This window comes from Myzus persicae, unplaced genomic scaffold, assembly GCF_001856785.1.
Source record: "Myzus persicae strain clone G006 unplaced genomic scaffold, MPER_G0061.0, whole genome shotgun sequence".
NCBI lineage: Eukaryota > Metazoa > Arthropoda > Insecta > Hemiptera > Aphididae > Myzus > Myzus persicae.
Window position 1 is genome coordinate 274,967 of NW_019103144.1, and position 24,874 is coordinate 299,840.

At 30.9% G+C, this 24,874-nt stretch overlaps 1 protein-coding gene across 2 annotated transcripts; it reads right to left on the reverse strand.

The window, feature by feature from the left end:
* Positions 1 to 780: 780 nt before the first annotated feature.
* Positions 781 to 21,737, reverse strand: LOC111033851 (bifunctional heparan sulfate N-deacetylase/N-sulfotransferase). Of its 2 annotated transcripts, none has more exons than XM_022314786.1 (13): positions 21,461 to 21,737; positions 12,508 to 12,900; positions 11,269 to 11,395; positions 11,052 to 11,167; positions 10,659 to 10,844; positions 9,023 to 9,151; positions 8,593 to 8,775; positions 5,935 to 6,155; positions 5,743 to 5,869; positions 5,251 to 5,405; positions 3,602 to 3,778; positions 3,259 to 3,497; positions 781 to 886 (listed from the first exon to the last, which is right to left on the reverse strand). In XM_022314786.1, exons 1-12 carry the CDS (start codon positions 21,704 to 21,706, stop codon positions 3,269 to 3,271), a joined length of 2,289 nt encoding a protein of 762 aa, XP_022170478.1. In that variant the 5' UTR covers positions 21,707 to 21,737; the 3' UTR covers positions 781 to 886; positions 3,259 to 3,268. The 2 variants fall into 2 exon arrangements, with proteins under 2 accessions (XP_022170478.1, XP_022170479.1); XM_022314787.1 differs by having other exon boundaries at positions 3,247 to 3,497.
* Positions 21,738 to 24,874: the final 3,137 nt, after the last annotated feature.

A 24,874-nucleotide genomic window follows, 5' to 3' on the forward strand; every position in this document is an offset into this window, starting at 1 on the left:
AAAACTTAATACCTTCATCTATACATTAAAATGTCAAATTAATACAACAATAAAAACTAAACATACTCCTATTTTCATTCACGCAAATGAATGAATGTGACCCCATTCACTCAGTCACTTCATAATCTTAACACAGACTTAAGAAAACTAGAGGTACCCGAGGAACTTGACAAATACCTTGATATTTTGTAGGTAAACGTTCCTGACTGCTGGTAGACGCTTTTGATTTTTTATATACTAATATATTTATTAGTACTTATTACATGACTAATTTAATAATAATTAATATCATACGTTTAATCAATGACGGCTTATCTAAATATTTGTTAAGAATAATTTAGTGTCTTCTATCTTTGCTAATGTTGATGAATTGAATAATATCATGTTGAACAAACAAATTAAAAAAGAACAAAACCTGTAAATACAAAAAGAAATTGTTTTTTATATTCATCTGACTGAGCCAAAATAAGAAAATTGACACAATACACTCTGTAAATGCTTAGAAAAAAAAAAATTCAACAAAATCATGGACGGTCTACAATATACACACACATCTTATATGCATATGTTCATGAAAATTTATAAATACAAAACGAAAAAAACAAATATTAATTTTTTTATTATTAACATTAATCTATTCACAAAAACAGTTAGCTATATAATATACGTACAGTAAAATCAACAAAGAGTAATATTGTTAAAAAAATTTATAATTTCATAGCTTAAAATAACCTAATATAATATGGCATCGTTTTTATTTTACAATCATTAAACAAGGTGAAATATAATGTAAACATCATATGAATATGGCAAATTCAGCATTTTTATTTCTTCGTGGTAGAATATACACCAGCCAACAACCGCTGATATTTCTTTTTTCTACCACCTGAGAACAAAATTATTAATAAAAATGGGTAATTAATATAATTTATAATTATAACAGTTTAAAAAACAGATATATAATCAATTAATTGAATACAAATAATAGTATTTTACTATTAATTTTCATTCATAGTGGAGATACGCTTATATCGTATGACTATAATATACCTGCAGTTTTGATAATTATGATAATTATTAAAAATGATTAATGAAATTACATTAAATTGACGCTTTGGGTGTCAACTAATTGGTTGAGTTATTTTTATTTTTTGACTAGAAAAAAATTAAATTCATGTATTTTTCACAGAATACCATAATCATTAGTACACATACAAGAGTGCATTATCCAAGTATCACACTAGCACCCCCCATTTAATTTAAACTAAAATTGTATAAATATGGGATATATTTTAAAATAAATAGATTCTTGTTTTAACATAAAATGCAATGTAAAATTGCCTGAAAAGTTATTTTAAAGTTTATGAGATCATGCCAGTTAATTTATTTCTGTGTAAGTTGGTGATGGTTCAAGACAGGTGCCACATGGTGGTTTGAAATATAAATTAGGCATGCAAAAACCTATTTATAAATATGATTAACTTATTATTTGATATAAAATCAATGAAATTAACTAATATAATGTCAATAGAATAATAATATTAATATAGGATGTATATAAGTATTATATAAATGTTGATAAATTGTTATTCATGTATTAAGATTAAGTCATTGATACAGTATAAGTATATGTACACATTTCTTTTACGACTTATGTATGGACATGCATGGAGAGGATAAGTACATAAATAATCTTATTTTAATTTTGACCACGTAATTAGCATAATGTAGATTTATTGCTATTGGTTAATTGTTATTTTTAGAATATAAAATAATAGTATATTACTAGCAATTCAGTAATTACTAATTAATATTGTTCTATAAGACATATGCTACTATACATTTATACATACTCCTAGGTGTATAACATATGTCCCGTTATGATTTCTAACCTAACTTAACCTATGTGCGCATTATCATGGTGAACTGTCTGAACTAGGTACACTGTAGTTAGAAAAAGTTGTTTTAGACAGTTAATTGTGTAAACTTAATTAAATATTAAATTTATCGATTACATTAAACGATCATAAAGAATGATTTGACCAAACAATAATATTTCATTCATATATCCTATATTAAACCTATTATTATGTAATTTATTTGATTTTGACAAAAATAATGCTGCAATTGTCATAACGACTCAACAATAATATTTAACTTATTTTTAAAGTGGTGCATTTATTAAGTGATTTCATTCAATACATTCCAAAATGTCATCGTGTGTATACTGTATAGTATGTACAATATTGAAATATACTCTACAAGGCAACCACAAATATATTTATCAACATCACAATGAAATAATTAAAATCATTATCCTTGTTTTAATATGTAATTTTTTCCAAATTTGAAATTAAAAAGATTCTGTAAAAAAAGTGTTTATATATTTTAATAGATTTTTGGGTTACAATATGAAACTATTTATGAGAATCAATGTTATACATTTTCAATTCTTGACTATACAATTTTTAAAAAATATAAAAAAATTATGAATATACAAATCGTCAACTGCTATTATAACATCTTATCGAAAACATTGTAGTACATTTTTAAGCTTTTTGATCCAACAAATGATAATTAATTGGCATATTTTATAGAATAATAAACTAAAAAAATTGAAAACATTTAATGTTTATAAATACCTATCTCATGATGAGTCAAAATATTTTTTAAATTTAATCATTTATAGAAAATGATAAAATGAATGTTTGATGAAAATTTCAAGTACCAACAATAGTTTTTGAATAACAACAATATAAGAAAATCGTTGTATGACAATTTGTCAATTTACGGGTGAATATCCAATTCAAACTTCAAACACTAGTAAAAATTAATTTGACTTTCTGGTAAGTTTTTTTTTTGTTAAACACAGGAAAGCTTAAGGTGGTTTTGTATAAACATTTCAAATCTTAGATATACATTGAACATTTTTTATGAATTTCTAATTCCAAATAATTTGACAATTTTTGTGATATTAGGAAAACTAAATAATTATTTTAACTTTTCTTGGACCTTTAATTTTAAGGCAGAATATATTTTTTTGAGAAGTCTTAGATTTTATGACTTCCATAATGTCATATATGTTAATTTATATGAGTTGGCATATATTGTTAACATCTTCACATCCCTAAAGGGTAGATTTTAAATTTGTGGTTAAATTTTTACAAAGACTTCCCAACTACTTTCTAACTTTTACATTCCCCTAAATTCGATAAAAATACTGCAGTACGATCAAATAGGTAATACCAAAACACGTACGAAGCAAATGTCAGGTGGACGAATAGCTCAAATCGTCTTTAAGCCACTGTGGGATGGTAGTGTGCTCCAGCTTGCGCAATAGTTTCACCAATGCTGTGTTGTACGGCATATAATACTCTCTGAGGTATTTGTATGACTCCGCGTCCATGGTGGCATATTGCCGCCCTTTGCCCTTTCCTAGGCACTTGTTACCACCGCCTTCCAAAACCTTGCAGAAGAATCCCTTCTTGGCATCATATCTATAAAATGTAGGGCGACCAAAGGTGTTAAATTGGAGATAGTTCAGATATTGAGCCTGAGCTATATCATTCTATAATATGACTTAGGTATAATATAATTGCACCTGATGTGAGAAGAATAATCAAAAGGCGGTGTGATTTTTAAGAACTTTTGAAACTGGTCGAGCACATCCACGGGATTGGACTTTAGCTGGTCGCCATCAATTATGTGCAAGTTATTGTGATGGAAATAATCCAACCAATGTTCTATGTGCAATGCATACTTTCCTGGGTTTAAGCATCTGAAATTGGAGTCAAAATTTGAATAAATTGTCAACCATGAGCATATTTACAATGTTGATTATAGTCAATTACAACAATATTGAATGTTCTTATAAATTATATTTATGATATTTATAGTATTAGATTGAATAAAAATATTTTTTCCCTAGATATAAGTACCTACAACTTTATAAAATTAAAAGAAATAATTACAATTTTATAACTAAATGAAACTAGTTGTACGAAAATAATAAATAAAACATAAATAAATAAATCCAAAATAATACCATAATAGCTGACAATTATGCTCAAGACTTTTATAGTCTTTAAAAGGGCAATTTAAACAATTAAATAATAATAATAAAAATACATTTAATTAAATTTACAAAGTAATTCACAATAATGTAATAAATTGCATAAGTATATTATATGGATAAATAAACTGCTTACAGTGCTTACACTATTAAATAAAATGTTTCTACAATTTCTTCTAATATTATGAAATCATTGTTTTTTTTTCAGTTAGAGTCTTATAATTTATTATGCAACTCTTGATTTTACAATACTGCATGCACTAATCAATAATAATAATTGATATTGTATATTCTAAAAATTTTGTTTCTCTATAATGTTAAGTTAGGTTCAGATATATATTATATATTAAGTTCAGATTTTGTTTGTAATAATTTTCTTAATTTAATTTATAGTTAGAAAATTATTTTAATACGTATTAAATAACGACAATAACTTTATCCAAACATACTAGCAACAGGCACAATTTTTTTTAAACATTAAATGTTATTAAGTCATTAATAAAATAAAATAAAATAAAACTATTTTCAAAGACTTATTTTAGTTTCATAGCATATAATTATGATTAAGATAATATAACATGTATATTACATATTTTAAACATATTTCTGACTTTTACTATAGAAGATCATTTATCTTAAAATTTACCAATTATTGTTTGTAAAAACCCAAAATACAATAATCATTAATAGGAGATTGGCAAGATTTATTACCAAGATCAATTGTTAAAAGCCAGGGATTTAGAAATTTGCAGCAGTTATTGATTGGGAATTGGGATTACTGGTTTTCGTACTTTTATACATTATATAACTATAAATATATTTTTTTATAGCTATTTCTATTAAAGGTATGAAAGCTTTCAATGATTATTGACATAACAGTTATCATTGATCAGATATATGTATAGATAGATATTACTAGTTTAAAATATATGTAATAAAAACATTATGACATATTATATAATGAATAAGAAACATATAAATCTGAGGACGTTTACAGTTTAACATTGTTATACAGTTATATAGAAGATAAAACTAAATTTATTAGGGACCTCAACTTATTTAAATTGATTATTTATGGTGGTAACCAAAAACTCATTCAGTCTCATGAGGTCTTTTAAAATAAATTTCAATCCATTTGAAATGTTAAAAAATATGTAATAATTACTAATAGCAATAACCTATTACGAAAGTCCCTCAGTGGTTTTGGCGCGACGGATTCGTTGGCTGTTATCACTTGGTGAAATGAATACTTGAGAGTGTTTGGATCGCCGTGGGCTTTGGCGTGTTGGTACCAGCTGTATGCTCTTTTGGCTGGTGAAATTAATATGGTTACCTATATTCACAGACAATAAAAATGTACATCAAAGTCCACACAACAAAATGGTAAGTTACAATATGAGTATAAACAGGGCTGGTTTAAAATATCTGTATACTCTAAAAACTTGAACCACTAGGTGGTCCTGATGGTCTAAACTTTTGAAGATAGAATTATTGGAAAAATATCATCATTTTTAGCAGTAAAGTGTATTAAGCATCAAAACATAATACGAACATTCAATGTCCATCAATTTTTTTTTTTATTAGCTTAAGTATTTTTGAAATTTTTAGGCTCTTGGATATGTACCTTTAACTCCTAATGATTAATTAAACGAATACAATACTATACTTACAAGTTTTACGTTGGGCAGTAGTGCCTGCACCCGTTTGGGCACAATGTCTGAATCAAAATAAGTGGCGGATTTTTCAAACACAATCTTGTTGTCCACAGAGTCATTTGAAGGGAAGAATTGCATGTACCTAGAACCAAATGCATTTATTAAAAATAATAGTGATTAGCAGCTTTTGTTTAAAATGTCACTAACCAATCCAATCCCTTGTAATAGTTACGACCATTGAAGAATTGGATTTCTTCAAATGTTTCTTTGCTTGGAATGTTTGCTGATATGTTTGGGTGCATTGACAGGAATGTGTACAACGCCGTGGTGCCAGTCTTCTGAGGTCCAATAACGAGAAACTTAGGAAGATGCTGGCAAGATTTTTTGTAAGACCAAATCTTAAGATGACGTTGGTCCAGGCAAGGATTCTAAACAATCATTACATATTATATAATGTATGTATATTATATAATAATCGTTATGCTAGTTACTGTTTGCATAGATAACTTTAATGACTTTTGTAACTTATAATTTGTATTAATTATTAACTCTACAACTTCATATAGAATTATTAAAATTGTAATGTATAAAAATAAATAAAATATAATAGTTTAAATATGAAAGAAATTTTTATTTAAAAAATCATGATACAAAAAAAATGTTTTAGTTTTTTTTTTGAAATTGAATTGCTCATCAAAGTTTAAATTAATATTGGGCAATAATACATTCCATCTGTGAACAACCACTTTAATATAAGTCTTCATTATACCAAAGCATTAGAACAGCTGCTTGAAAAACAATAAGAAGAAGCAGTGAAGATAGAACTAGATATGCAAAAACACGGAAAAGCACCGGGAGATGATGAAATAGTATCTGAATGTCTAAAGGAGGCCAAAGTCGGCTGAACCAGCTTCAAAAACTTATGAACACAATCTGGGAAGAAGAAAAGATACCCAAAAAGAAGACATTATGGAGTGTGAAATCATAGAGGGATTTCACTACTCAATACAACATATTATAAACTATTGTCTAATATACTACTGAATAGAATAAATCCTTATATGAAAGAAATAATTGGAGAATAACAAGCTGGTTTATGCTAGGAATATCAACAACAGGTCAAATACATATAGTAAAACAAGTTGATGAAAAGAGTTACAAGTTCAATAAAGATATACATATACTGTTGGTTGACTTCAAAGCAGCATACGACTCAGTCAACAGAGACAAATTATGACAAGCCATGGGCATAATTAGGAATACTAGAGAAGTTAACAACATTAATAAAAGCCTGCACATATAATTCAGAAAGTAAAATAAGTTTTGAAGGAGAATTATCTGAAGAGTTTCCGGTAACGACTGGTCTCAGACAAGGTGACGCATCACCTGCACTGTTGAACATCGCCCCAGAATCAGTTATGAGGGCAGTAATGTCCCAAGCCACGGGCATAGAAATAAAAGACAAACAACATTTAACAGAAGTTGCTTACGCGGATGTTATAGTCTTCTTAGAAAAAACAGATAACCTAAAACACACAGCAAATATCTCGCTTAAGGAGGGGAAAAAATTGGCTTAAAATTTAATGAGACAAAGACAAAATACATATTGTATCTAGACAAAATCACAGAATAGATTCTTTAAAAGTAAACGAATATACATTTGAAAGGATAGGAAATTTTAAACAATTAGGTGCAGATATTAATTAAGATGTTAATAACAATGAAGAAGTTAAAAGAGCCCTCAGTAAACAGGTGGCCAGATAAGATACGATAGACTTTTTCCGCTATAATAATAACGCTATCGAACGTGTGATCGACGAGTTTTCGTGAGTGTGCAAGTCTAATGTAATATGTACTGCTGTTCTACTGTACCAGTAGAAAACTGGTTATCGGATAGCTAGATATTTGTAGCACTACCGACTATAACACCTTAAACCACCAAACTTTAAAGAACTGTATCTAGCAAACCAAATAACGAAAAATAAAAATTTTAATGGGAAAATTCATAAAAAAATAGTTTTATTAATTTATGACCTTTTTTTTCTTATTTTCCTGTTTGAAAATCAAAAGTTGATAGTATTTCACTAATAAATATAAGGGTGAAAAAATTAAGATATTACACAGTTTTAAAAAAGCATAAATCTAAAAGTTTAAACAAAAAAAATTCAAAAAAGTTTATCTTCTTTGAAATAATTAGTGCACCCTCTTAAATGGATCACCCTATATATGCATTTAATAACTAAAGTATACAATTGAAAGAAGGTACCTACCAAATACCAATGTAAAGTAAACAAACATTTTTATTTTCCTGATAAATATAAATGAGTGGATGCCTCACCCACAAAAACACCACTGCCGTCTTATAAGTTATAGTTAAAGTATCCAATTATAATAATCAATTTAATGCATTGTTTCTATTAAAGGATAATATACACATACATTCACATATATGACGAAAATGTCGTTATATTCACATGTGTTGCTTCCGTCTTACAAATGTACAACATAGCAAAAACCTTTTGATATGTTGTACACTTATAAGACCGACGCAACACATGCTGGTATAGCGTTCTCTTAAGAGGAATGCTCAATGATAAGAGTACACATATTTTTTTTATGGGGCAATATAATATTTATATAATATGCAACCAAATATAAACTCAAGCTAACATCACATGTATATACTTCATCTCATACAATGCAGTAGGTATACGTTAAGACACAAGACGATATAAATGCAAAAACTAGGACAAAAACGAGGATTATGCTCAGCATACTTCTTATTACTTATACTTCGATTATATTGACGTATATAATTATATGGCAATAACACATACACACTAAAATATATTACAATAAACTTACACCCCACACTGGATCAATTTCTTCTGGATACATCTGAAAATATTTGTCTGCCAGTTCCAGGGGTCCTGATGATACCAATTTCAAATTTGTCCAGCACCTGATGAACTGAAATACCGACTCGAAGGTATATAACGCCAGCCGGTCACTGCCGTAATTGGACATGTGGCTCATGAATACGTTGATCTAGAAAACAATGTTATCGTTTTTATCATCGACAGCACATTGTTTACACTTAGTGCAACTAAATTTGCTTATTAAAAAGTTTTTAATAAAATATATACACTAGGAATGAATAATTTTAATAATAATTATAAAAAAAAGGTAATACAATGTGCGATGACCATATTCTCTCGAAATTTACATTTAAATAGTGTTAAATAGACAAAAAAATATCTGTTGTGCAGTTTTTTGTAGTTTTAACTACACTTACGGGGTTATAAACAATGGTTTGAAATAGTTCACCACCCATTATGGATTCGTCCAGTTTTTTGCGTCCTCCCGGGTACCGGTCAACATAGATGGTATGCGTGAACAAGCCACAAGTCTGCCTAGGCAATACCTAAATGCAAAATAAAATCCATTAGTATTATTTTTCATTTATAAATGAAATCGAGATGCCATATATATGGAACAACATTATGCAGTGGTCGGGTAAGCATTTACAATAATTGTTTTATCTACAAAAAAAATGCTGGCAAGAATGCAAGCTATACCTAGGGCAAATCATTTAATAGTGAAAAATAGGCAAATCATAATTTTAACCCTGTGGGAGGACATATTCAATTTCTATGTAAAAAAATCATAAAATTTTGAAATTTAATTATAAGAACTATTTAGACACTTCTAAATAATATTCAAAGAAAAAAAAATAATTCTAGGAGTGAAAGGGTTAAAATGAAGGTTTGCTCGACTTTACAAAAGTGTTTAAAACATTCAAGCTGGGCCTTATATATAATATATATATTTATGTGTGTGTGTGTTACGTCAAAATTACGAATACTGTTGAAACCTAGGATTTACTGGTAAATCCTAGGTTTCTCCTACTGCTGTCGGTAAATGTCCAACATTTTTGGACATTTACCGATTGATTTCGGTAAAATAATTTGGCTAAACCCCGAATGATTTTTGTAGTTCAGACTTTAGCAAACGAGGTTTGGTTAATTTTCGGATAAACAACTAGTGTCAGTAAAAGTCCACCATTTTTGAAAATTGTGTGATATTTTTTCCCTTGCATCATACTCGTATACAAGTATACGTATACTTAAAAGTAATAATTAATATTGTTTAAGTATATATATTAGGACATTAGGTACTACATTAGCTAATACTCAATTCTCAAAGATTTATGTAACAATCATGGTAATAATATCTGAAGAAAACTGGAAAATTTTTTTATGATCAATCGAATATAGGACTTTAAAAATATAAAGTATACTCGGCGCACGTTAAGATCATGATCAGTCGCGGCTTCCGAGCATTGAAAACAACTTCCTACACCGTGAGCGATGCGGTGGAGGAAGTTGTTTTGAATGCGCGACTGGTAATGATCTTAACGTGTGCCGAGTATAGGAAGTTATATATTTTCTGGACACTAATATTTTCGTTGATTGAAATCTTCTAGTCTTTTTGGAATATATAGTTTACATTTTTAATACTTGAACAATTCAATGAAAACATTTTAACCAGGAAGTCAAATTATTCTTAATTATTTACAACACCATGTCATTTTACCTCTTTAAACCTGTGTCAGGGATCGCTACACTAAATTCTATTATATATTAGATACACACATTTGTATTATTATTAAATATCCCTGCAAAAATGAAATTGCACCGAGATGCAAGTGATATTTTACTGCGATTGACTTAGGTAATTTTCATTTCGACTTTAATATAAATCATAAAAAAGGAAGACTTCGACACAGCAAAAATTCAAACATTTACCGACAGTAGTAGGTGAAACCCAGGATTTACCAGTAAATTCGAGGTCCCACCGCTATTCGTACTTTTACAGTAATATATTATTATATAATAATAAGTTGAAGGTTAGATCTGCTTGATACTCGCCTTAATGCTACGATGGACGAATCCTCTCCTCAGCCTGGCAGGCCTCAGATGCGGATATTCTTCAGTCGAAGTCACTCGAATGTTCCAGACCTTCTTCCAAACGGTATATAACAGTTCATGTACCGGATAAACCCCGGAATGGTGGGGTGCTACTGAGTAGCTGGAGTTAGTCGGTATCCCATGCGCCTGTGACACGATAATTAATAATTAATTTTTTTTTCTTCGGTCAGTTAGTTTTAGTATTAGTCGTACATATCCTTATATACATTGTACATTCAAAAATTATGTTTTTTTTTAAGAATTTAGGTAATAGTTTGTTGTTTGTTTAAATCTATAAATATATAAACCGCACACAACAATAACAGGTAACTAGTATAGCCATTGACAACTCACCTCGGCAAATGCCTTGTTCAGTGACATCTCGTACTCCAGATGCGTTTCATTGTTGTACAGATGTGGTTGCATGTGATTCCACATGTGACAAAACCAGTTGAACTTATCAACATTTTCTGCGAATCATAGTTATTTTTTTATGATAGATATATAATATTAGGTATGTAGAAACATTTTCAAAAAACGTTGTTATTGAGTAAACATTAGTGAAGCTCACCCAATATCGTATCGTCCCCTTCGTTTTCCTCCCATGTGCCCCGATGGAAATATTTTCCAGAAAATCCCAAGTTGAATTTAAATCCAGGCACCAGCTGGCGTATCCGATCTTGAGTCTTAATCAAGTCCTAGTTAAGATAAAAACAAGCGCATTACAAAAATGATATAATATCATGTTTATAATAAAATTTTGAGTAATGGGTGACATTATTCTAACGTAATAGGCAATATAGGTATTTTAGTCACAACGTTTTTACCATAGATTTATGTAGATAATCATAACATTATAAACAATATTATATTATGTTACAAACAAAAAATTGCATTAATTACAATTAAATTATAATATACTGGCGTGTCTTAGGTGTAAGGCCATTAACCATACAGGCACCATGTAGACGAGTGCCTGGGTGCTGAAACATCGATTGAAATTTGTTTGTAATGCTAAGCACCCTAAACAAATTTGGATTAAGTTTTGTAATTTTCTTCAAATAAAAATTAATTATTTCGAAAAAGCTTTTTATTTAAGGAATACATTTGATAAATGTATGATTGTACTATGAATGAAACAGCATACATGTATAGAGCAATAGTATCATTATGTTTATGTATTGTCGATGATAATTTAGATGTATCAGAACTGTTTTCAGGGGGTTTTGATCCAAGACTAACAAATTATCTGACTTTTCTTACCTTCATTACAGATGTTCCAACTAAATTTAAACTATTAAGACATGGTTTGGAGGAAAAGGTTAACTCATAATTTTCAGAAATCTTTCGATATTTTAGCTAATATGTTTTTTTGTGATTTTGTTTTTAACAACAGTCAATTAATTGGAAATATGGGATTGAAGGGACCACTGCCCCATACGACCTCCTGGAACTGCCCCTGTAACCGATAGCGGCCACATCGCTATTATTAAGAATGAGTGGTTAAAGACTTTACAAACACAAAATTTGTTAAGGGGGGGGAGGGGGCTTTACACCTATAGTCTGTCCCACGAGAGAATAATCACTTTTCACATATCACGAATGATTCGATTGGCGCGTCGGGAACCACGTGATCAAGGGACCTGGAAGTTGGTGGGAGGTGCGTAGCACTAACGATAATCGGTCGGTGGACTGATTATTCTCTCGTAGGACAGAGTATAGAGCACCAAATGATTTATGAAATAAAGGAATAAAGGGGAGGAGTGGTTGTGCGTTGTAACAGTTGAGAGAGTATATAAAAAAATCTTACGTGGACGTCATCCTTCCACATCCGGATGCCGCTCTCGCCGACGAATATATCGTCGATGTCCACTAGCACCTGTCGTTCGAGTGATATGCTCAGCAATCCCTTACTGAGGTACGACAGCGAGTCGAGGAACAACAGCCGGTGCAGCCAAAAGTTAAGCCCGTTGCCGAACAACACCCTCGATATCCCATCGAACATGCCATGATCTTGCATGACCGTGGCAAGAGGGACGTATTCAGCCCGTCCACCGCTGCTGTTGCTGCCCCAGGCCACTGGTTCATACGTCGTGTGATTGGCGGTGAACACGGACCAATCGTCGCCTGGCAGAGGCCCTTGGTACACGCCACCCGCTCGGGCAACCCTCAACACCGGCGACGCTGAGTTCAGCATGGCATCCTATAACGCACGAAACATAATATACTATTTACATTTTGTATTTTATCTAAAGACAAGTAAAAATGATATAGGTAAAACAGAGTGTAACAGAAAAACTTGGCAAGTACAAATTCAAATTAATACTATTTAAACGTATGACCAAAATATAAAAAATATACAGATAGTAAATAATTTGTGATATTATTACTATTATTATTATTACTATTATCATTATTATTATTACTATTACTTTTCTACTCATGTTAGAGGTTATGTTTGTTGTTTTTTTGATGTAAGTTGTCTCGTGTGAACGTGGGACGCACGTCGTTCCTAACTTACTTTATTAGTATGTATGTATATTGAAGTTACTGAAAGTAATAAATTGTTGTAAGTGAAAGTTGTAGTTATTTCTTACATCAGAAGTGGGATAAAGATCGAATGTTAATTATGGATGGTCAGATGAATGCGGATAAAAATGTCGACGTCGAGACGCAGTACTCTACGGATGAAGTGAATCGTGTGATCTTCGGCCAGAGTACTCAGAACACTCAGAGCCATGTAAAGGAAGACGGGAATACGATTTTGATGCAGACATTACTCAAACAGAATGAGTTACTAATGAGGATGTTAGCGATAAAGGAGAAACCGCCAGAGGAGGTATACGCTCCACCGGACTTTTCAAAAGTACTACCAACGTTTGATGGTAAGTGTAAGCCCCAAGAAGCGGCGGATTGGCTGAGCACGCTCTATGGAGTGGCGACATTACATCGTTGGTCGGATGTACTCAAGTTAGAGGCGGCGAGAGTAAACGTGGATGGTCCAGCCCGCCAATGGTATATTGGGCGAAGATTCAATTCATGGGCAGAATTTGAACAGCAGTTTAAAGCAACGTTCTTCAGAAAGGTTAACACGGGCAGTCGATGGAAGGCATTGGCAGCGCGGGTACAAGGTAAAAACGAAAGCATTCTAGACTACTTCCATGAAAAGGTTCGACTTTGTCGAGATTTGGAATTAGATTTGTTTGATACCAAGGAACAGTTATTAGACGGCATCCAGTCGAAAGAATTATTTCAATATTTGTTAAGCCGTACGCATAATGACGAAAATGAGTTACTATTTGACATTATAGACTACATGCGGTTAGTGGAGCACAGAAATGTTAGATTTCAAAATAAAATAGTTTTTTCCAATTCAAATGAGAAGCAGTGGCCCAGAGGAGAAAGTCCTAAACCCAAAGCGGAAAGTTTGAGTAGGAGTCAAAAAGGTGTTGAGACAGCAACAAGCCGGATATGTTACAACTGTGGATCCAGAACACACATTGCGCCAAGTTGTCCCAGTCCGGTAAGACCAAAAGGAGCATGCTACGGTTGCGGTTCAACAGCACTTCAGCGATCAGCGTGTCCGGAACGTGATCAGAAAAATAGGAATGACACTAATGAAAAATCTCGACGACAGAACGAGCGGCAACCTAGTGGATCAGCAGGAGAGATCAGACTGTTAGAGCCAGCATATAATGTAAGGGTAAGTATAATATTATGTAAGGAGACTGTTACTGTTAATGCATTGGTAGATAGTGGTAGCCCAATTTCTTTAATTAAGTCTCATCTCATCCGGACTAGTGAACGAAAATCGTTTAATAATGATATTTTTATTTCGGGCATCAACGGGTCTCAATTGAGTATTGAAGCGGTTGCTAATGCTACGGTTTTATTAGTTGATTATGATTTAAGTAAGAAACAAATATTTTATGTGGTAGATGATCAGACTATGTTATCCGAATGTTTATTGGGTAGAGATTTTATTAAGGGGATGAATATTTGGTTTGGTGAAGATGGTAGGATTATGGTAAATTCGAAGCAAGAACAGTGTAATGGTAATGACTTCTTGGTTGACTTAGGGTTAATAGAGTATGAGTTGGAAGATGAGGTGGAATTGAACATAGGTGAGGTACCATTTAGTGATAGATGTAACTTGAAAAAAAAATATGATAACTGTTACTCAAAGGTGTTAAAACCAGAGACTCCTGAGATAAACTACGAAGTCAATATAAGTTTGAAAGACCACACTCCTTTTAATTACCAACCTCGAAGATTGTCTTATGTAGAAAGGAATGCAGTGAAGGACATAATTTGTGAGTTATTAGATAAAGGTATTATAAAGGAAAGTAAATCTGAATTTTGTTCTCCCATAGTATTAGTCAAAAAGAAAGATAATACATATCGAATGTGTGCGGATTTGAGAGAATTAAATAAAAGAGTTGTGAAAGAGCATTACCCGATTCCACATATAGATTATCTATTAGATAATTTAAGAGGGAAGGTCTTCTGCACAAAGTTAGATTTAAAGAATGCCTATTTCCATGTGAAAGTATCGGAACAGTCGTCCAGATATCTCTCTTTTTCAACATTTTTGGGGCAATAAGAGTATGTCCGATTGCCTTTCGGGTACTGCAATAGTCCCTCAGCATTTATGAGATACATTGAAACAGTATTTAGAGAATTAGTTAGGTCTGGAAGGTTATTAGTTTATTTAGATGATTTGTTGATAGCAACAGAAACTATAGCAGAAAATTTGGAGATAATAAAATCGGTATTAATAGCATGTAATAATAATTTACTTGAATTGAGGGAAGATAAATGTTTTTTTCTGCAGTCAAGGATAACATATTTGGGTTGTGTGGTGAAAAAGGATGGAGTGAGACCTGGTCCGGCTAATGTAGCAGCAGTGACACAATTCCCAATACCTAAGTCAACAGCCGATGTACACAGCTTTGCAGAGCTAGTCAGTTATTTTAGGAAATTTATTGAAAACTTTTCCATTTTGGCAGCACCACTGTATGTGCTAAGGAAGAGAGCTCAATTTAAGTTTGGGGAGAAGGAGTCACAGGTCTTTGAGTTGTTAAAGAATAAGTTGGTACAAATGCCGATTTTGGCATTATATTCCCCTACAGCTGAAACCGAAGTACATTGTGATGCTAGTGCGTTGGGTTATGGAGTGATCCTATTACAGAAACAGAAATACGGTTTAATGCATCCTGTGTTTTATTATAGCAAGAGAACCACTGAGGTAGAAGCTAAATATCATAGTTATGAATTGGAGTGTTTGGCATTAGTGTATGCAGTGGAGCGTTTTCATGTTTATCTCAATGGTATTAAGTTCAAAGTGTTCACTGATTGTGAAAGTTTTAAGTTGACTATGAACAAGAAAGATATGAACCCTCGGATTGCAAGATGGGCGTTTTTATTTCAGAATTATGATTTCAGTATTGAACATCGTGCAGGAAGTAGAATGAAACACGTTGACGCATTAAGTCGGAATACCAATATATTAATGCGGTATGAAAATACTTTTGAGCAAACGTTGTCGATTAAACAAATTGAAGATAAAGATATTGACAAGTTAAAAGAGCGGTTGAAAAAATGTGAGGATAAGTACTTTAAAATGAGAAATGGTTTGGTATATAGGAAGTATAAAAGTGAGCTGTTGTTTTAAGTCCCTAGTAGCATGGAGGATAATGTGATAAGGTCGGTGCATGAAGAATATGGTCATTTGGGTGTAGAAAAAACCAGTGAGGTAATGTTGAGAACATTTTAGTTTCCTAATTTGAGAGAAAAAGTAAAAAGTTTTATTTAAAATTGCTTAAAATGTATTTCATATTCGCCAGTATGTGGTAAGAAGGAAGGTGAGTTGCACCCTATACCTAAGACTCCAATACCGTTTGATACAATCCATATCGACCACTACGGTTCACTTGAGAAGACCGGTAAGAAAAATAAATATTTGTTTGCAATCATTGATGCGTTTACAAAATTTGTTAGATTATATCCTTGTAAAACGACAATCACGGTAAAAGTATATGAATGACTACTTCAGGTGTTATAGTATACCCAGAAGGGTAATATCTGACAGAGGTTCAACGTTCACATCTAATGCATTTAGAGAATTCTTAGACCAGAAAAAAATAGATTTGGTATTAGTGGCAACGGCAACACCCCGGGCAAATGGTCAGGTCGAGAGAGTTAACCATTGTATAACAGCAATGCTGGCGAAAAAGACAGTAGATTTAAATAGGTGGGACAGGGTACTGCATGAGGTCGAGTACGCATTGAACAATATGTCATGTGCTTCGACGGGTGAAGCCCCATCTAAGTTATTATTTGGTGTATATCAAGGTGGTACGGTGGAAGGTGAGTTTAGGAGGTTATTGTTGGAAGTGGATAAAGACAGAAACTTGGAGGAAATAAGAAAAGCGGCTAAGGACAAGATAGTAAAAAACCAATCATATAACAAAAAATATTATGATGAGAAACATAAGAAACCTACCTTATATAAAAAAGGAGATTTTGTTGTGATTAAAAATACAGATGTTAGTGTGGGGGTGAATAAGAAATTAATACCTAAATTTAAGGGCCCATATATAATAGACAAAGTATTACCAAATGATAGATTTATAGTCAAAGACATTGAGGGTTTTCAGCACACTCAGGTGCCTTATGAAGGTGTGATAAGCTCAGATAACATGAGACATTGGGTTAGGAGCTTGGAAAAATGATCCTTTACTATATTTCATGTATTATGATTATGTTATTATTTATTGATGTTTATATTAAAATTGTACTGTTTACTTATTATTTATTTATTTATTTTTTTTTGTGGTTAATTAATATGTTATGTACGATGTACTATTATGAATGTAATATCCTATTATGTATTGTTATAATATTGTTCAGATGTTATTAGAAATTATGATGTAAAGTTAAAAATATTGTGTAGTGATCCCAGGGACTGGGATAGGTCAGGATGGCCGAGCTGTGATATTATTACTATTATCATTATTATTATTATTATTATTATTATTACTATTATCATTATTATTATTATTATTACTATTATCATTATTACTATTATTATTACTATTATCATTACTATTATTATTACTATTATCATTATTATTATTACTATTACTTTTCTACTCATGTTAGAGGTTATGTTTGTTGTTTTTTTGATATAAGTTGTCTCGTGTGAGCGTGGGACGCACGTCGTTAATAACTTACTTTATTAGTATGTATGTATATTGAAGTTACTGAAAGTAATAAATTGTTGTAAGTGAAAGTTGTAGTTATTTCTTACAAATTTAAGAAATATACTTATACAGAAAATTCTAAAAAATAATATTTTGAAAAAAGCTAAGTTTCAAATTAATTTAGAGAAGTACTCTAAAAACTATTGATAATTTCAAAAATAAACTGTTTAACTTAAATATATGTTATGATGACCAAAATTTGTCGAAACATTAGATTTACATAATTGGCTATTTAAAAAAAAAATGTTTAGGTACTATACTTGTACCGAAAGCGTCTATAAATTATGTAGGTATAAAACAAAAACAAGGAAAGACGTGTTTCTTTATTTTTAACGAGCTATGTTTTTAAAACAATTTCAAAATGTCTGAACACGCAGTTGTACCAATATCAAAATCAACTTTATTTTTTTCAAATGGTAACAATTATATTTTTTAATGGATTCTGGTAAAGCTTTTTTCTGAAAATGTTGATAGACAAATCATCAATTTTGGATCACTAGTTTATAAATTATGGTATTCTAAAGTTCAGTAAATGAGTAAATACTTTGAATTGAAATAATGGGTATACATTTAATTTATAAGCGCTAAATAATATTTTCCTTTAGCAATTTTTACACTGAAGTCGGTTATCTAATGAAACACTACTAAAAAAATTTTTGGGATAAATGCCTACAAAATTGTTGGCAAACATATTACATTGTTTTTTATTAACATACAACCATCAAAATAAGTATTATTATCAGGGTTGGGAGTGAATAGCACTTATAATTGAACAAATATGCATGTCAACAAGTTCAACGACTATTCAATACATAATTATATTGAACTATTTGATTGAGAGCTATTTTTATTATTAAACATTGTACTAGATTTTCATAGGTACTTATTATTTCAGCTTTTAAAAAATTCATAAAAAGATCACTGACCAATCTTAAGTTTGATGTTGAACATTAACACAAACATATGGATATCTTAAATCTTTACTGGAGAAAATTGATGATAAGCTTTCGGTTCAGTCAAACATTTTTGCTATAACTTATGCCACTAATGACATGACAATAATCAAAAATGACGCCAATCTTAACAAAATAGAAGACAGATTAACAATTGATTCATTGTACAGATCTACTGTGGTATGTAACTTAAAATACTAATAAACAAAAAAATCATCAATACATCTAATACACAAGTATTAATTTTAATTTGTAATAATTCGGCACAATAATTTTTTTAATACTTTTATGTTGGTACCTAATCATTTTTTTTTTTTGTATCACATTATTTCTATTTTCTATCAGAAATGATTTTCTTTAAATAGTAAACGATATTAAAGAAGTTCAGATAAAATTTAACATTTAAATAAGTAAAATAAAATGCATCTAGGTAATTATATAATTCGACTAAAACAAAAATGGTATACGTCATTATAGGTATCTATATTGAAAATAATACTTAATGTGTACCTCATAACATCGTTACTTATAAAATAGATATTTGCAAAATGATGCAAAAGTTGTTTAGTGACACATTTCTCATGAAATACGCTTATATTGGTTTTAAAGGAAAACATCAATTTTCAACATTACAAAGTTGCAGTATTTCATTAGGTAAGTGAAAACAAATATTATAAATAAATTATATATAACAATTTTTGTAGAAGCTATTATAAGAAAAATTTATGAAAAAAAAAATCTATACTCTATTCACAAATATAATGCAACTTGTTTAAGCCCAACGCTGGAATAGCAGTGGGTATGAGCAAGAATTGTTCTCTAGTTTTGGTCTCTGCCCAGTTGCAGTCTAATCTTGAACAGAGTATAGAACTACAGTTGTAACTTAGCATTACTAAGGTTAACCAAATAGTGACTCAACATTATATATTTAATTAATACTATTTGGAGGAATTTTAATTGTTTTTATCTTTAAATATTGTTTCCATATAGTTACCATACTAAACTGTAGGGTTTAGTAATTTACATCATTGGATCATATACCTACGTATACTTGGTCAATTTAAATTGTATAATTGAATATACTGTAAGTTGTTAATAGGGATTTACACAACTTGCTTGAATTAGTAACTTTTTGTCCAATAATTTTTTGGCTAATTTCATACATGGCTACCAATGTTTTGCACCCAGATTTAACAAATTACTTATTAGTTCTATAACACCTACTTTAACCACATTATTTAATTTTTTATACATCTTGTCTTTATATTTCCTATTGATACGTTATGTTTCAAATTTATATAAGTATCTAAAATAATAAAATAAATGTATACAAGTCACTTTTCCAACTAAAAATCACTTTATTTATATATTAAAACACTTAGGATCACTTTTGAACATTTGTTTACATTATATAATGCATATATGATACATGAAAATTGAAAAACAATATTTTTATGGTGTTAACAAAATTGCCCTTTAACAATTTTTGATTCTGAATGAAGCAAAGAAACTAGAGTATTTCCAATGATTGTTATTATTTTTTTTTTTTATTAACATTTGGGAGTAGAAATATAGTTCCAACATTATTATCTAACATTTTTATGGATTTGAAATAGCATGACAATTTTACTTTAGAAAGGTCATTTCCGAAACTCTCATTAGTGCTTCCACAATTTGAATAGAAAGAGTTAAAATAAAATAAAATTACATGAACTCATTTATTTTATTTATTTTTTACCAATATAAGGTTGATATTTTAACACTGTGAAATATGTTTATGTATTTTAATGTCTATATGTAAACATCTTAAATAAAATAGGTAGGTATGTATCTTTTATATTAAGGTATAAAAACACTAAAATTAATTTATAAACTTATTTTTCCAAAATAGAATAAATTATTTTAAGTTTATATGAAATAAGTAGAGGACCAACATTTGGTGGTATACCATTGGTATACCAATAGTCCTCTAATCGCTTATCGAACTTACTTATAAAGTTTTAAGTTACAATTATTAAAAGCTGTACCAAACATATCATTAGAAATTAGATTTTTGTAAGATATTAATAATACTCCTAAAAATATTTTGCATGTGAATATAGAATAAAATATGAATGTTATCATTCAAAAAAGTAAGACATTTAAAAAAATAACGGCGAAAAGATATACAAAATTGTGTTCTTTTCAAAATTTTTGTTTTTTTATATCATCGAATAATTTGAGTTTGGAAAAACTAGAAGGTGATAGAATTGTTATGTTTCAAGTTATCAATGCCGAATAATTTTTTTTATATATATTTTAAATCAGTCAATGGGTGTGAGGGGGGGGGGGGGTTGAAGCACTTTTAGTCTCTCCCCTCCTAGGTATGCCAATGGTTTATACTTTATAGCCAGAGTGGTTTTCAGCCATGTGAAACTTGGTTTTCAACAAACAATTTATAAACAGATAAGGGTCATCCTCTTAACCAAGAAAAAAATGTATAAATTGTATTATTATTATATAGTTTGATACTATCAAGGACCAAGTAATATTCATATATACAAACCCTGAGAGATAGTTTTGTGTGCAAGTACAACGGAAACCCTTTGACCTTGACGCTGGTCATGTGGCGGTTGGCTGGCGGAAAAAATCCCAATATGCCGACCCCGTATTCCCTACAATACTTGTCCAACAGCTCTCTGTTCCATTTGTCCATGTTCAGGTACCGGTGGTAATTCTCGAACACGATGACGGAATATCGGCCTTTGTCCAAATTCGTCAGCGCCGGTAACGATTTGCCGGCCACTTCCATTTTATATCTGCAGCAGTGATATAAAACATATTATAATACATGTGTGAACGTAATACGATGCACGTAGGTATATTATATTATATTATTATATAAATTATATATGATATGCCAACTCAAATTAAAAAAAAATCGTAAAAGGGCCGCCGCCGCGTATTATACTCCTTCTGCACTTTGTCGGCGTGATACCGACCGGCCATTCCCGAGCAACCATTGTACATATTATATTATAGGTACTTACATGGCCCATTATGTCGTACATAATGTATCTATATATGATATATTATTATATAGGTATACGATGGATGGTATGAAATTAACGAGTGTGTAATGTGTACAATAATAATAGGCAATATATATATATATATATATATCGAATAAGAAGAATGGGCACTATATATGTGTATATTATTATGTTTACGAGCGAGTCAAGTTTCACCGCCCGCACGTGTGAGCGAGAGAAAAAAACCATAGGCAGGTGAGAGATGTGTGCGTGTGGTGACGAGAGATTGATAGAGAGAGAGAGAGAGAGAGATAGAGAGAGAGAAGCGGATTGCAGAGACGACGACTCATACCGTCCATATACCGCCGGGCGCCAAACGCATTAAATATTATTATATTATAGCGTAGTTACACGTCCTGCGCAGCTCTCCTCGATAGAAATTGTTGTTGCTGTTGTTATTATTATATTTTTTTTTCGCCCCTGTCTCAAAATAAATCTCCGATTCATTATGGTGCGATAATTTTGGCACACACGTTCGACAAAACGCCAGTACTGCCGCCGACAGGGAAAGGACAGCATATTATAGCATATACGAAGGGTCTTATATTTCACACATGCCGTCACGTTTTTATAAATCACTTACATGCCCTTAATGGACAGTTGTAAATCCCACCAATATTTAGGTTTCCTGCCGAAACGCCACAGATCATATGAGATTCGAAAAAAAAACCATCACGTAAACCCTAAAGGTGGTACCGGCTTTTTATTGTTATTGAATTGTATACATAATTTGTATTCGTTTTCACTTTATAAATGTATAACTTTATAACTTTATTTATAAATATTTTAAATTATATATCTTGTAGGGAACATAAGAATTTGATGAAATATTTAAATCAGATTGCTCCACGATTCACTGGTATAAGAAAAATTGCTTGTAAAAAATATAAGTATCCAATATCATAATGATTCAAAAAAAAAACTATAAGATCTAAACATCAGAAATAAAATTTAAATAACCATATTTTATACTTATTAATTATTATACTTAATATTTTTGTGACACGACAAAGAGTCAACCTCCATCCCTTATAATATATAATAACTGTACACTGTAATAGGCACCATCATAATTGCCACTCTCGTTCAGTCTCGTATCAAAACTTAACGTCAGTGGAGCGGCGGTTTTCACAACTCTCGACCATAGATATATACAATGATGTTGAATATATCCATGCTCTCGATGAGAACTGCACGCAAATCGTTAATGTCAAACAAATACGTCGGCGACAGAGGCGGATTTTTTATTAAAGTCGCTGTACAGCAGCACACGCCATAATATTATGTACCCACACACGGCGACCGCGGCAAAGTGAACAGTTTTTAGTTATCGTTTCGTCTAAGATTATAAACATTATACTTCCGACGAAAATCTAATACGATGCGACGTGATACGATATCCCACTCGCGTTATTTTCCGCGGACCAGATTTAATGAAATAAGTTTTCACAATATACCATATACGACATTACATGACGTATATATCATATATATATAATATATATATATATGTGTAGCCGACGACAGTCGAAAGTGCCAAGGTTACTCTTGGCGACGTGTATCTAGGCGAAAAAGAAAAATGTCAATATATAATATTGTGTACCTACGTCATATTAATAAAATATAAACAATACATATATAGGGTTTATATAAAATGTGAACGAGTAGTTACTAAGTTAGTAAAATGTTAATAATGTGGATAATAGAGACATAAAGTTATTAAAAATAAACAATAGTTGCGGAAAAATTATTCAGGTCAATATTATAACATCACAGTTGCTTACAGAGTTTTTTTAATAAAATCCATGGGAGTTGTGGACACAAATATTTCAAAAATTTTCACTTCGTTAGGTGACAAAAACGGCCGACCGAAAAATGTTTTTAAAAAGTTTCTCTTTTCATACTCAGAACTATATACTTCAGCTAGACCTTATGACTGTATTTTTCTGTACCAATAGCTTGTCCGAGATCCGACGTCCTTTTATTTTGCTCATCGGTCATACTATATGAACAGCTGAGTGGATATAAATTGTTTAAAATTTATATGAAAAGTGGTTATTATAGTATGGGTAAACGTTGTTTCAAAAACTCTAGTGCTGTTCAATAATCAGTCATTGATTTACCCACCAACCAACAGAAAAAATAATGTTACGTAAACTGATAAAACATATTTTTTGACAGCCGCCTCAAAAGCACCGGCACAATCTTAATGCTTATAAATAATCAGTCCAACTATATGTCAATCACCATTTACACATCGTCTATGTCAATCACCATTTACACATCGTCAATATCAAACAGTAATTCCCCAACGTCAATAATCGTTGTATCAAAAATAATAATTGGATATTTGTCAGCAATTCATATGTTACCTTTTTAGGTTTCGTCCGCAACTCGCATGGTTTTTGTCACTTATTAGTCCGCAATTAGGCAACACCGATTAAAATGTTGAAATCATCTCAGCAATCACATTTTACAAACAATCCAAACCCATTATCATGCACATATTATCCTTAGCACACTAAATTCAATAATTCAACAACTACTCGTCAAAATTTAACAATTCTGATTTTCAGAAATATTTTCCTTTAGATAATTTTATTTAATGTAGAAAACTGGGTTCCTCATTCAAAAAATAGAAGTTTTTATCCAAACAAGGCACTATCCATAAACAGAACAAATGATCTTAAGAATTTGAAAATATTAAAAAAATAGTCTAAAAATTCAAAAAATCAAATTGATTCTGACTGGAGCTATGAATAATATATATTGATTTTACAACGATAATATGTATTATTTTATTTTTTCATTTTTTTTGTGTGTGTCTGTCTTCAACACCTTTTGGGGCAGTAAAATGAAACTGTAGTTGATTCGTTAAGTAGAGATTT

Bases quoted from the DNA above. Each gene is read 5' to 3' on its own strand.
- LOC111033851 (XM_022314786.1), bottom strand. From the start codon at position 21,706: ATGGAAGTGGCCGGCAAATCGTTACCGGCGCTGACGAATTTGGACAAA. The intron at 12,901-21,460 runs GTTTGTATATAT...CGTGCGTTATAG, and splicing joins ACACAAAACTATCTCTCAGG to GATGCCATGCTGAACTCAGC. The intron at 5,870-5,934 runs GTTAGTGACATT...ATTTGGTTCTAG, and splicing joins TATTACAAGGGATTGGATTG to GTACATGCAATTCTTCCCTT.